Raw genomic sequence first — 14,524 nt, 5'->3', positions numbered from 1 at the left:
TTGCATGTTTGTTTCCCCAGATAGGTGTTTAACCTGGAGCTTAGGGCATGAATAGGCCCAGAATAAAGAGTAAATTCTGCTGGATGGGCAGGCAGACAGCACTAGGCAGGCAGATGTGTGGTAGATGGGTGGCTGATAGGGCGATGGGCGGTGGGGTGGTTGGGTGAGGAGGAAGTGGTAGAGGAGGAAAGTGTGATGTGTGGATTAAGTTGAGTATAAGGTCAGTGATGGACAGGTGAGTCTCTTGGTGCAGGCTGTTTGAAAGGAGGCAGATTAATGGATTGGTAGGTGAATGGAGAGGCGGTGGGTATAGAAATGCCTAAGTTTGTTGATGGGCATAAAGGACAGAGGGGGTAAATAACAGGATGATGGATTAAAACACTGGATATAAAATAGGGAATTGGATAGGTAGGAGGAGGAGAAAAAAGGATGGACGCATGGGTGATGGCAAATAGATAAGTTGAGAGATGTGTCAGTGGAAGGTTGGGTGAGTGGGGATCGGATTCCTGGGTGAATGGAGAGAACACTTGGGTGTATATATAGACGGAGCGAATGGCAGGTGCAGAGATGGGCAGGTAGAAACATGCATGTGCAACTGAAAATATTAACCAAAATTAGAGATATGAAAAAAATTACATAGAGAACAATTTATTTACTCATTTTTAAAATAGAGGAAATACATCAGTTTGATAAAAATATGAAAATTCACAGAAGAGGAGGTAGAGAGCCTTCACAGGCTGTGAGATGAAGTGTCTGTAGGTCACTAGACTATGCCACCACGGAAACAGATGCTGACCTAGATGCTTTTGAAGCAGAATTTTGCATAACTTTCCATGTACAGAGACTAGATATATCATAAAGTATTTCAGCTCATAGAAAAAGAAGCTAGGTTTCCCATGCTAGTTGTTTTGAAAGTACCATGACCCACATAGCAAAATAAAACATACACTCAATGTGATTTAAATCATTGTCAAGTTGCAAGATGGTTTGACATAGGACAATTGAATAACATGCTCATGTTAAGTTGTTGTGCCAACAAATGAGAAGAGTAAAATCACTCTATGACTAGATGCTTAAAAGGTATTTGATAAAATTTGGCAATCGGCCGGCGCCACGGCTCACTAGGCTAATCCTCCGCCTAGCGGCGCCAGCACACCGGGTTCTAGTCCCGGTTGGGGCGCCGGATTCTGCCCCGGTTGCCCCTCTTCCAGGCCAGCTCTCTGCTGTGGCCAGGGAGTGCAGTGAAGGATGGCCCAGGTGCTTGGGCCCTGCACCCCATGGGAGACCAGGAGGAAGCACCTAGTTCCTGGCTCCTGCCATCGGATCAGCGCGGTGCGCCGGCCGCAGCACGCCAGCTGCGGCGGCCATTGGAGGGTGAACCAAGGGCAAAGGAAGACCTTTCTCTCTGTCTCTCTCTCTCACTGTCCACTCTGTCTGTCAAAAAAAAAAAAAAAATTGGCAATCATGGGCCGGCGCTGCTGCTCACTAAGCTAATCCTCCGCCTGTGGTGCCAGCACTCCGGGTTCTAGTCCAGGTTGGGGTGCCAGATTCTGTCCTGGTTGCTCCTCTTCCAGTCCAGCTCTCTCCTGTGGCCCAGGAGTGCAGTGGAGGATGGCCCAAGTGCTTGGGCCCTGCACCCGCATGGGAGACCAGAAGCACTTGGCTCCTGGCTTCAGATCGGTGCAGCGCGCCGGCCATAGCGGCTATTTGGATGGTGAACCAACAGAAGGAAGAGCTTTCTCTCTGTCTCTCTCTCTTACTGTCTAACTCTGCCTGTCAAAAAAAAAATTTGGCAATCATTTCCGGTGGCACCTGCAAATGGATAACCTAACAACCCAAGTACAATAAAACCCATTTATCCCAAACCCAATTACAAATATCTTTTTATGCAGTAGTTGCCTTTGACTATAAAATAAGGAACTAGGGGTGAGAGTTTGACTCAGTAGTCAGACCACTGCTTGGGACACCCACATCCCCTGTTGGAGGGCCTGGGTTTGAGTTCTGGCTTTGCTCTCCATTCTTGCTTCCTGCTAAGGCACACTCTGATATGCAGTAGGCGATGGCTCAAGTACTTGGGTCCCTCTTCCCTTCCCTGGGTGGCAGGTGGGAGACCCAGACTGAATCCATGAATGTTGTGGGAATTTGGGGAATAAACTAGTTGATGGGAAATTCATTCTCTCTCTCTCCTTCAAATAAATAAATAAATATTTTGGGAAATGCAATGAAAGTCTATTATCTTATTTAATGTTCAAATCAGATTTCATATGTTCATATTATATACATATACAGACATATTATTTTTCTTTAAAAAAGATTTATTTATTTATTTGAAAGTCAGAGTTACACAGAGAGAGAGGAGAGGCAGAGATAGAGAGAGAGAGAGAAAGAGAGAGAGAGAGAGAGAGAGAGAGAGAGAGAAAGGTCTTCCATCTGATGGTTCAATCCCCAATTGGCTGCAATGGCCAGAGCTGTGCCAATCCGAAGCCAGGAGCCAGGAGCTTCTTCTAGGTCTCCCACACTGGTGCAGGGGCCCAAGGACCTGGGCCATCTTCTATTGCTTTCCCAGGCCATAGCAGAGAGCTGGATCGGAAGTGGAGCAGCCAGGTCTCGAACTGGCACCCATATGGGATGCCGGTGCTTCAGGCTAGGATGTTAACCCACTGCATCACAGTGCCGGCCCCCCATACTATTTTTCTTAAAAGCAGGGATGGTAATATCACATGAGAATCATGACTAGGAGCATATCATGAGGAAAGAGGGTGTATTACTATATAATTCAGTGAAGACATTTATAAATACCTATATATCAAATAGCATGGCATCCACACATTTTTTATACTTTGCATATTAATGTCCACATATGAGAGATGAGATGTGGAATTTGTCTTCTTTGTGTCTAGGTGATCTCAGTTAGCATAATGATCTGCAGTTCAATTCATTTTGTTGCAAATGTCAGGATTCCATTCTTCCTGATGGCTGAGTAACACGTAAATACCACATTTTCTTTATCCATTCATCAGTTGATGGATATTTAGGTTGATTAAATATCTTTGCTGTTGTGAAAAATAAAATAGAATAAGGAACTATAGAGAGATAGATACCACTACCTTTATTTTCAGTGGTATTTTGCAGATTCTGCATAATATAAGACAAGAGAACAAAGTCACGAAGTTTCAAAAAAGAAAAGTGAAATTTACTATCATTTTCAGATCAGATGATTATATCCAAAGCCACAATAACTACTAATATCATTGTACTTAAAAATGTAACTGGGTCATGTAGTTAGATACAAGACAAATAAAAACTTTCGATTCGGATTACGCTACTCATGACAAACTATTCCGATGACCAGTTTCTCCACTCACTTCATTTCTTGGGTTCCAGGCACTGCAGTCCACACCGCGAGCAGCACTTCTGTTCCAGTGGGCAGTCATCATCATGCAGGCACATGGGTTTACCAATCTTGCCACACATTGCGGGCTTGTGCGGGCAGAAGCCTAGTTTGGCTTTATGAAGTAAAATACAACGCTGGATCTTGAAATGCTTGTCACAGTTTGAGACAAACGTGGGGAACCCAAATGGCTTTACTCTGACTAAGCCTCTTACCTTTCCTCCCATAGCAACAGTGGCCTGGAGGAAGCAGAGTATCAACTCTCTGGGGATAATAATTTGAGGAGCATCAAAAAAGTACTGCCATCTCTGACTTCTCCAGTCTGGAGGATCCCTGCCGGCCCAACAGAATGAAAGTATCTGAACTATGTGGTTCAGAGGTGGGAGGAGTATGAGAGAGTGCCCAGAACCTCCTTGTCCTATAAATTATAGGAATTGAGGGTCATCTATCAGGAGTGAATTGTCCAGTGGAAAAGTTGAAGTCGAAAAAGGCCACCATACTTTTACCATTTTTGCCACCGTACTGTGCTGAACTTTAAAACACTGACAATTCCTGGGACCATACTGGGGAATGTATCCTTCCAGCCTTAAAAGTGGCAGAGTTAGCTTCTACATCAAAATCTTTTGCTACTAAGCTTTTCATCGGTCCATCTTGTAGGATGGTTCTGTGCAGAGACGAGGGCTTGTTGGGAACACATGAATTGGTTATGAGGTATGTGTATTTGTATGTGTGTGTGAGACAGAGACAGAGACAGAGACAGAGGGGCGGGGCGGGGGAGAGAATGTCAGTGGATGTCATCGCCTTGTAGGTCACTGAAGAATGAGACTCAGAACAATCCATTCTGTTGGGGAAGAGCTGAGGGTGATACCACATAGGGTTGACTTTAAGGAATTGCCCACTAGTGTCCTGAGGTCAGAATGAGCACAAGGTGGGCGTTAAAAGAGGAAGCATTCCCAACAGATCTCAAAAATCGATCAATCCAAGGGCCATATGAGGTTCAAGTCCCCTCCCCCCATTCAATAGGAAACATGGTACCCTTGGCATATACCCATTGGGCTGTGGGAGGTATATCCCCAGTTCTCACCTGACCATTCCTTGGTGCAAACAAAGCCACAAGTGGATTCACAACATTTTTCTTTCTTGGGGCAATCAATGTCACTCTTACACGATGATGGACACTCCATACGGAAATTGTAAGGGAAGAGTGGACACTGTCCTCTCTTGACTAAAACAAGAGCAGATGTGAGCTCCTGCCAACACCACCCCACCTCACCACCCTTCACAACAGTGTTTGCTTTTCTTCAAAGCTAGAATCTCTTTCTGAAACTTGGTTCACCATTCCCTGAACTAACTCGAGCTTTGGAGGAATGAAACATCTCTTCATATCATGGAATACAATAGAAAAAATACTTGACATCGTGTCGGAAGCCCCAGTGTAAAGCCTCAGTTCTGCTGTTTAATGAGCAACATCAGTTTTCTCTCTATAAAACAAAGATAATATGTGGAATGTACACAAATCACCGCAGCCATTTTTAGGGGCCTTGATTTTACCCTGAGTGAAACGTGCAGCCATTGCAATGTGATATGATTGGACTCATGTCAAAGTTGGAAGAACCACTGTGGCTGCCATGTTGAAAATAGCACAGAGGAGGCAGGGGTAGGAGCGGGCGGACCTTTACGGAGGGTGAGGCAGCCATACTGCTAAGAAGCCAGCTCTTCTGACCAGGGCGGCGGCTATGGAGCTGATAAGAGGTTGCCAGATTCTGGATCGATTTTCAAGTTAGACCTAAAATAATTTCCTAAGTTAGTGGATGTTAACTGAGAGAGAAAGAGAGGCATAAAATAGAACTTAGAAGGTGTTTTCAACAAAACTGGGGAGAACTTGGGCTGGAAAATGTCTGGTGGGGAGCGATGGTAGGTCTTAGGTGAGTTAAGCGTGCGGTGTTTGTGAGGTCCAGCTGGAGTGTGGGAGTCAGATTCAGATACAACCTTGTTGGTCCTTAGGGCACAGGTGGCGTTGGAATGAAGTCTCCAGGAGTCTGTGCGTGTGTCCTGTTGTCCTCGTCTGATTGTAAATTCTATGAGGCCAGAAACTGTTCTGTGCTTTTCCTCCTCCAGACTACACCAGGTTTGACCCTCCAAAGTGTGCTAGGTTACCTCTGAGCACCAGCCTACCTTCCCTACTAACCAGCTGAAGCCCGTTTTCTTGACCTGTTCTTCCTGCTGGCTCCTGGGAGGCAGCACTAAGATCTTGTCCACTACACAGCGATTCCTTAAGGCCTCTCCGAAAGGGAAGCCTGTGATCCTAGTTCCATCAAGTCAGGCCACAAGATTGCTTTGGCCTTGCAGGGTCACTGGGCTTGTGGAATTGAAATCCCAGCTCTACCCCGTGGGCAGCTAACTTCACCTCTCTAACTGTTTCCTGTACAGTAGTGCTGACGGCACATTTCCCAACCTGCCTTGTAGACTCTGAGGTCCACATCCCAGTGCTGACTTGTAAAACACACAGTGCTGCAGTTGGAAGATCCAGGGCTCCCGGCTCAATCGTTAGCTCTTAGTGAACCCACACCGCAGGCAGCCACTGTGCTGGCGAGTCTTTGTCTTTGAGCCCATATAATTGCACCAACGACTCAATGAGGTGGTTGCTATTGCTCCAGTATTAGGTACAGAAACTTGCAGTAAGGGGAAAAGCAAGGATTTTAATCCAGCCCACTTTCCTCCTAAGCTCTTTAAGACACTGTCTTCTAATGTTACTGATGATGGTCATTATACAGAGCAATTAATCTACAGCCTCTCCTTCACCCTATGCAGCTCTCTGCCTCCAGTGTCTACACTAACTCCACAGGGTTCCTGACCTCTCCCGTCTGTGCTTTCTTCTTGGGCAAGTCCTCAGGGTGATGTCCAATAGGTGGCTGTGATAAGGAAACACTTTCCTCCAAGGAGGTAGATCTGACTCTCAGGTTCCACTTGCCAAGTTATTTTAACACTTCGCATTCTCTCTCTCATTGTTGACACAAAACCTCCATTAGGTAAATGCCATTATTATCCCCATTTTATAGACAAGAAAACCAAAACTCAACAGGGCATACAACTTGCCCAAGACCTCCCAGACAGTGAACAACAGAGCTATGGCTTGTTCAACGTCAAGGCCTGAACATATAACCACACTTAGATATTATGTCTAGTAAAACCAGCCCCTCAGATTTCCAGGGATATAGGTCTCACCAGTAAACTCGCAGGCCTTCTGGCAGTCATTATGGCTGAGGAAGTTGTTGGCATTCCCACGGCAGCCCCCAAATGTGAAGGATTTGCATTCTTCATGTTCAAAGTCAAAATACCAGCGCTGTTTGTAATCCTTACAGTTTCCTGGGTCGGAGGGTAGTGTGCAGGGCTCTGGAGGCAGGAAGCAAAGAGGGAAGAACACAGCGCAGAGATAAAAGGAGGGGTCAGGCGCCCAGCCCTTGCTGCTCTCATCCAAGTCATGAAAAAGAGCCACAGGGGCGGAAGTTGAGGGCAGCGCTCCAGACGCTCCTTGGGACACCTGCATCCCTCATTGCCGGGCCTGGGTTCGAGTCTCGCCTTTGTTTCTGATTCCAGCTTCCTGTCAATGTACATGCTGGGAAGCAGCAGTGATGACTCGAGAACTTGGGTCCCTGCCATCCACGTGGGATATCTGGATTGAGTTCCAGGCTCCTGGCTTCAGCTTGGCCCAACCCTGGCTGTTGTGGGCATTTGGGGAGGGAATCAGTGGATGGAAGATCTCTTTTTGTCCTTGTCTCATTCTCTTTCTGCATTTCAAATAAATAAATTAACATTTAAAGCAGATCCACAGCCCAAAAAAGGCATAGGTTCTAGTCCCGGCCCTACTACTAATAGTCTATGCGGCACAGTGCCCGTAAGCAGCATTTCTTCCTTGCAAAGGCTGCTACGAAGAGCACATGAGATCACCTTGGAGCTGATCTTTCCTCTCCACTGCTCAAACTTGGCAGGGTAAGACTTGTTCAGCATCTATGTCCAGAGTGCCTACAGAAGTGCCTGGTTCATGGAAGGGAGAAAAAGAGCAGATCCTGACTTCTGAAAGCTGATGTGACCTTCACAGCTGAGCCACGTTGTTCCTCTGGTGGACATAAAAAAATCTCACGGGACATCCACACAAGGTGAGGTGAAAACAAGACGAATGTGAAACACAGCGACTACCAAACACTTCTCTCTCCCAGTTAGCATGAGTGACTTATACTTCTCTACCAATGACAGCTTCATGCTCACTTTATTATCCCCTCTCTACAGATAAATTTCACTGAGACATCCGGCCACAGCATCGCACTTGCTTTATCAGGGCACCTAGTCTAAGAAAACTCTTCTCTTGGTTTTTAATTTTTATTTATTTGTTTGAAGGTCATAGAAAGAGAGAGAGAGGGAAAGAAACACACATACAGAGAGAGAGAGAGAGAGAGAGAGAACTCTCCATCCACTGTTCATTCCCCAAATGCCTGCCGTGGCCAGGGCAGAGCCAGGCCAAAGTCTAGAGCATAGAATTCCATCCGGTTTCCTATGTGGGTGGCGAGGACCTAACAATGCAAGCCATCACCTGTGCCTCCCAGAGTACGCAATGGCAGGAAGCTGAATTCTGGAGCAGAGTTGGGGTTCAAACTGATCAAGCTGATATGGGCTGCAGCTACCCAGACCTGAACTTCTTTAGACTCGCCCTCAAAGTCTGCAAGGATTTCTTCATAACCATTTCCTGCTGAGATGTGTCATGGTTTCTTCTCTATGGTGAACATTCTCCCCCATTGCAATGATGAGGACTTAATCCAGTTTGTTCAACTGTAGATGTGTTCCCAGTGGGCTTTGGCCACAGGATATTGACAATACGTGTTGGTTGAATGAATGAGCAAAGCTCTATGAAATCCACAGGTCCCCATACATATTAGCACCCAACATTTTGAGTTACTAGAAAACCTTGAAGTCAGAAAAGCCCAAAAAGCCCCAAATGACCCCAACATCTAAGTGGACTGAGGTCTGATTTTGCCACAGTGCCAACAACAGTCTGTTGACACCTAGTGAACATACAGACAGTACCAGCTATTTGTGAATGGCTGAATGTTGGGCCAAAGACCAGCAGCAATATCATCTAGCTGAAGTGCACTGTGCCTAGACTCGTGGTTCATCCTTGATGATGGGGGACTAAAGAATGAGAGAAGTATGAACCCTGGTCTCTTTGTCCTGCCATCTGGGGCGATCACTCAGCCAGCTCTGGCCATAGCAAGAGAGGGGAACTTCAGGAGGCACCTCTACCCTTAACCTGGATGCCCCTACCTTGGTATGGATCTATGCACTTCTTCTCACAGGCAAAATGGCAGCACTTCAGGAACTCCCGGCAGTCCAAATCTGTTTTGCAGGAGCCCGCAGCCTTAGTGTCACAGGTGAGCCTTTCTTTGGGACATACTCCTGGCTTCTCTGAAAAAAAAAAAAAAGTCCAAGATCACCCTTATTGAGAGGTTTAGGCGTCTCCTGTGCTGAAGGCGCATAGTGGAATTCTCTCAGCCTTGTCCTCCATCTGCTTTCTCTGCTTGTTAGGGACTAGGTCTGCCTCTCACAACTCTTGGCCTCCTCAGATGGATCTGAATGAGCGATCTGTGCCCAGGCAGATCTGCAGGGAAATTCCTGGGCTCCAGGACAGGGGATTAGCTGGGGACCAAGACCCTGGCCTCAAGGATCTCCCCCTCTAGTGAGGATCTTCCACGCTATTCTTGAAACCGAGTACTACCTCCTCTGCCTCTAGGATCTTAGTTGGACGGGAAAACCAGTATGGAGTCGTGCGATGCTGCAGAAGTGGGGATCAGGAGTTCGGGATTTGGCACCGTGTGAGCTCAAGACCAAGCCAAGTTCAACTGTATGACTTGCAAATCACCCCTGGGAAGGGAAGAAGAGGTGGAGTGGAAGGAGGACTGACAGGAGAACCTGGTTGGGAGCTTGGCTCCAGCACTAACAAGCTGACCCACCTGGGAGAGGCGTCCTCCTTTGTCTAAGTCTTGAGTCTCCCATCCGTAAAATGAGAATGGCAATCCCTTCCCTATAAGCTCCCTGCACAGTTGCATGGGATGATGTTTATCATACCCTGTCCCAGAGCATGGCAGACGGCCCTTTCTGGGGCTACGCATAGCCTCCTGATTTTGGTGCTTGTGGTAGACAGAATTCAAAGTCTCACTCCCAATAACCTCTGGTTATGGAATCAAATAATAACCCAGGCACTGCCGTGAATGGACTTTGCAGGTGTCACTAAAGTCCCAAGTCAGTGGACTTTAAGGTCAGAGGTTACCCAAGGGGGCCAGGCCCCATCAACTGAGTCCTTTCAAAGCAGAATTTTCTTCTGGCTGGTGGAGAAGAGGTCAGAGAGATCCAAACGAGGGGCAGGATCTGACACTCTCTCGGCAGCTGAGCAGACGGAGGAGGCCAAGCGCCATGGAGTGCGGGTGGTCTCTGGAATCCGACCTCCAGTGATGAACGGGGGCCTCATAGTGCAAGGAGATGATTCTGCTAACCTCCCATGCACTAACTTGCCACAGCATGTCTGGATGGGAACTAGCGGGGGGTGGGGGGGTGGGGGGGCTATTACAAATCAGATTGCTGCAAGAATAAACATCACATTTATGGAAAAGCTTGCGTGGAAAAATGAGAACAATCATTGATGGTTTAGAAGAGGTTTATGAGAACAAGGGACTCAGCAGTTTGTAAGAGGATAGATAACTCATTGTCAGGAGTGATGGATGGGGCTGTAACAGGTCGTCACATCGTCTGCAGGGACAGGTTAACCTTCCTGACCTAACTGAGGAGGACAGATGCTTAGCAGCAGAAACAGCGCTCCACGCCGTGGATACCTCACGCGGTTCAGTTAACACCATTCTGAGACGCTAACGGGGACCAACACGCTCGTGCCCAGATCAGCTGCAGGCAAGAGCAGAGCTTTCAATGCAAACATTAAATAAGTGAGATCATGATCCCGAAGCATTTTTCTTAAAGACTTGTAGCAGGAGAGGGAACATGGCTTTCCCAGCTGGGTTCTCGAGTGAAGCACAACCAAAAGCAATGGTCCAGTTGAGGCAAAAGCAGACGGGTAGGCCGGCGCCGCGGCTCACTAGGCTAATCCTCCACCTTGCGGCGCCGGCACAACGGGTTCTAGTCCCGGTCGGGGCGCCGGATTCTGTCCCGGTTGCCCCTCTTCCAGGCCAGCTCTCTGCTGTGGCCAGGGAGTGCAGTGGAGGATGGCCCAAGTGCTTGGGCCCTGCACCCCGTGGGAGACCAGGAGAAGCACCTGGCTCCTGCCATCGGATCAGCGCGATGCACCGGCTGCAGCGCGCCGGCCGCAGCGGCCATTGGAGGGTGAACCAATGGCAAAGGAAGACCTTTTTCTCTGTCCTCTGTCTCTCTCACTGTCCACTCTGCCTGTCAAAAAAAAAAAAAAAAAAAAAAAAAAAAAAAAAAAAAAAAAGCAGATGGGTGAGGAGAAAAACTCCTGGCAACAGTTTGCTGGGACTCTCGGGATATTTTGCTCGCTGACTTTCCGTCTGGCCAAGGAGTGGCCACATCTGCCGATGATGACAGTGTTTTGAGAAGGTCGGCCAGAGCATCAGCAGAGAAACCCCCAGGAAGTCTTCACCAGAGTGTCCCTCTCCACTACCATAGCATTCCCGCTCGTCCTCTCATCAAATGGGAGCAATTTGGTGGGAGTTTGGATAGGCAGTCACTAGGTGTTCACTTGACAGTCCTGATTTGGTTCCAGAATTCTTTGTTTCCTAATCTTTAAAGGGCATCTTTTTTTTTTTTAAACTTATTCATGTAAAAAAAGACTGCGTCAATACAGTGACATGCCCAGGACCCTCAGTTAATTAGGGGTGGACTACATGTCTGGTCTCATCAAGTGAGTTCAAGTGTCTTGAACTGAATGGAGTTTGTGTTGAGAAGTAAAGCTTATGTATTTTTATTTTTAAATTTTTGATTCCATTTTCCACAAACTGTAGGCAGTCCCCTGGGATTCAGATCAACAATTCTCGTCTGTTGTTGGAATCCAGGGATTGCCGTCACCCTAGCAGCCAGAGACCCTGGTCAGTGCCGTTTTCCTGCCTCTTTCTCCAGCCCCCCCCCACCCCCCTCACTGTGGGTCCTCAGATCAGCAGCTGGCCTCACTCCATCTCTTCCCAGGGACACAGCAGCTTCCTCCCGGGCCCTGCGTAGTGACTCTCACATCTGACATATTCACTTGAAAGACAACTATCAGAGAAACTCGGGGCGATCACTTTGGGGAAACACGTTCGGGAAGAATCCGGAGGGCCCTGGGCGGGTCTGTCCTAGCGGTCAGTGGCGGTGGCCTCCTCTCGCGTCCGACCCGCAGTCCCCAAGGATGCTGCTTAAGGAAGAGTGGCCGCAGCTTCTCTGAACGCACTTTGTGTCTTCTGGGGCGGCGCTGCGGAAGGCTGCTCCACAGGGAGAGCGAGCAGCAGCAGGAGCGCTACCGTCCTCCGGCGGAAGGTGGCGCTGTGGAGAGGGCGGTGCCTGTGAGAGAGGAGGGGGCAGGAGTTAGGATCCCGACAGGGACACAGAATGTCTGCAGAGGAGTCTTCCCGAGGATCCACCGGCTTCCCTTAGTCTACGGAGGAGCCTTCCCGAGGATCCACCGGCTTCCCTTAGTCTATGGAAGCCTTCCCGAGGATCCACCGGCTTCCCTTAGTCTATGGATCTGAGCACCAAGGTCCAGAATGGGAAAAGGATTCTCTGAGGTCGGGTGTGAGATGGGGCAGGCCTGGGATATGCAGCGCCCAGACTTCTCCCAGGTGCCCCACGCGGACACCTGCCCATTGTCTTGCTCCTAACGGTCCACACCTGAACGATCACAGGGCTTTATCTGGGGCAGTTGCACAGTTGCAGGGCTGGTTTGCTCACGGTCACTCCTAGAGAGAACCTTTTCTGTGCTCCACGGATGACAGAACAGGTGGACGAGATTTTCTGGAGGGCCTAATCACACCCTGTGGGTTGTGGTGTCCAGAGCATAAATGATCCCAGATGACACTGGGTTAACAAAGAGATTCCTCTTACTCCTTCCACCGCTATCCAAGCCTAGGATGTTATGATACCGTCAGACAACGAGATAAACACTCTTCCCCAGCGTGCACAAGCCCCCAGTTTCCTTGTACCTTTTTATGATCTTTAAGTATTTTTTTATGTTTAGGTGTGAAGACCTAAATAATGCCTTACTGTGTTAACTCTTGGAATAAATGCATTTCAAACACACACACATACACACACGGAGATAGAGGGAGAGAGAGAGGATTAGAGAGGGAAAGATGAGTAGCTTTATGACAAAGTATGCATCGCATTGGTGCATCTTCAGACCCTCGGGAGTGTGTTGTCGTAGTCTTTCCAGAGCTCCTGGGGTCTTCACATGTGGCTAATTAAGAGTGAACATTTGTGGCAATTTATTCCCCAACCTCCTCCCCCTCTTTCTTTTTTTCAGAAGTCTAATCCTGTCTTCTCCCCATTTCTGCCATTGTTGTACCCATTGTTATCACAGAGTCTAGACTCTTCCACAATAAGAATTTTGACCTCAAACTAGCAGTCTTGATTCTGGTCCTGGCTTCGTCACTCACAGTTACAGCGCCTCTTGATCTACATCTAGAAAATGGGCACAGTGCAGCCTACCCGGCAGCGTCCTGGTCACTGTGAGGACTAAGACGCATCCCTGTCTTATCCTCGCTCAATCTAACGCAGCTGGTGAAGTCTAATGCCATGAGTTTTCTACCATCCCACACACTGCATTAAGTCTTCGACAGTCTCATATGAACTTTCCAATTCTGATTTCCAAACCAAGGAACAATTTGTGAATCCTATTCCCAAGAATGCTGCCGCGGGAGCAAAGCAGAGAAAGTTTGGGTAAGACATGTCAAGGAGTAAGCTCCTCGTTGGTGCTCCAGTCTGGAATTAGAATTCAGAAATGCGATGTCTTCCACAGAGATATATATTACAACATTCCTTCAAATTGAAAAATGAAGTTGGTTTCTTGTGAGATAAAGAGGATCTGATTTGGTTGACCAAGGACTGACCTTGCCAATTTTTTAGATATGATGGCAACATAAAAATATAGATACTTAAAGCATGTAAATAAAGTATTTTATAAAACCATATTATCTGGGCTGGTACTACAGGTAAAGCTGCCACCTGCAGTGCCCACATCCCATATGGGCGCCAGTTCAAGACCCGGCTGCTCCACTTCCGATCCAGCTCTCTGCTATGGCCTGGGAAAGCAATAGAAGATGGCCCAGGTCCTTGGGCCCCTGCACCAGTGTGGGAGACCTAGAAGAAGCTCCTGGCTCCTGGCTTCGGATTGGCACAGCTCTGGCCATTGCAGCCAATTGGGGATTGAACCATCAGATGGAAGACCTTTCTCTCTCTTTCTCTCTCTCTCTTCCTCTCTCTCTCTCTCTCTGCCTCTGCCTCTCTGTAACTCTGCTTTTCAAATAAATAAATTTTAAAAATCTCATCAAAGATCTATCAAAATTAATAATACTCAAAATTTTCAACACTTACAGAGCAAATGAAAGTAAGCAATCGTGCCTCAAAAGGACTAATTAAATGTATAATTAATAATATTATTAATCATTTGGTAAATGTTGATAAAACCTTACTAATAAACTTTCCAGAAATTAACAAAAATCACTTGTAATTTGTGATTGGTATCCCAACTATTAGGAAACAAGTTATTTTTTAAATTAATTTATTTATTTGAAAGTCAGAGTTGCACAGAGAGAGAAGGAGAGGCAGAGAGAGAGAGAGAGGTCTTCCATCTGCTGGTTCTCTCCCCAGTTGGCCGCAGAAGTCAAAGTTGCACTGATCTGAAGCCAGGAGGCAGGAGCTTCTTCCAGGTCTCCCACGCAGGTGCAGGGGCCCAAGAACTTGGGCCATGTTCAATTGCTTTCCCAGGCCATAACAGAGAGCTGGATCAGAAGTGGAGCAGTTGGGACTTGAACCAGCACACATATGGGTTGCCGGCACTGCAGGAGGTGGCCTAACCCGCTACACCACAGCACCGGCCCCAAAACAAGTTCTTTTACAAGTGCCAGGTTTCGTGGCCCAGGAAGGCAG

At 47.6% G+C, this 14,524-nt stretch overlaps 1 protein-coding gene across 1 annotated transcript; it reads right to left on the bottom strand.

Moving 5' to 3' along the window:
* Positions 1 to 2,368: 2,368 nt before the first annotated feature.
* Positions 2,369 to 13,122, bottom strand: WFDC8 (WAP four-disulfide core domain 8). The gene is made up of 7 exons (XM_089309028.1): positions 13,085 to 13,122; positions 11,832 to 11,941; positions 8,708 to 8,848; positions 6,617 to 6,784; positions 4,476 to 4,616; positions 3,366 to 3,506; positions 2,369 to 3,053 (listed from the first exon to the last, which is right to left on the bottom strand). The coding sequence occupies exons 1-6, from the start codon at positions 13,120 to 13,122 to the stop codon at positions 3,367 to 3,369; spliced, it is 738 nt and encodes a 245-aa protein (XP_089165154.1). The 3' UTR covers positions 2,369 to 3,053; position 3,366.
* Between the last annotated feature and the right edge of the window lie 1,402 nt (positions 13,123 to 14,524).

The sequence above is a fragment of the Oryctolagus cuniculus genome, chromosome 11 (assembly GCF_051225735.1).
Source record: "Oryctolagus cuniculus isolate XC-2025 breed Fujian yellow rabbit chromosome 11, ASM5122573v1, whole genome shotgun sequence".
Classification (NCBI taxonomy): Eukaryota; Metazoa; Chordata; class Mammalia; order Lagomorpha; family Leporidae; genus Oryctolagus; species Oryctolagus cuniculus.
The sequence above is the reverse complement of the archived record's forward strand: the minus strand, read 5'-3'. Positions and strand labels throughout refer to the sequence as shown.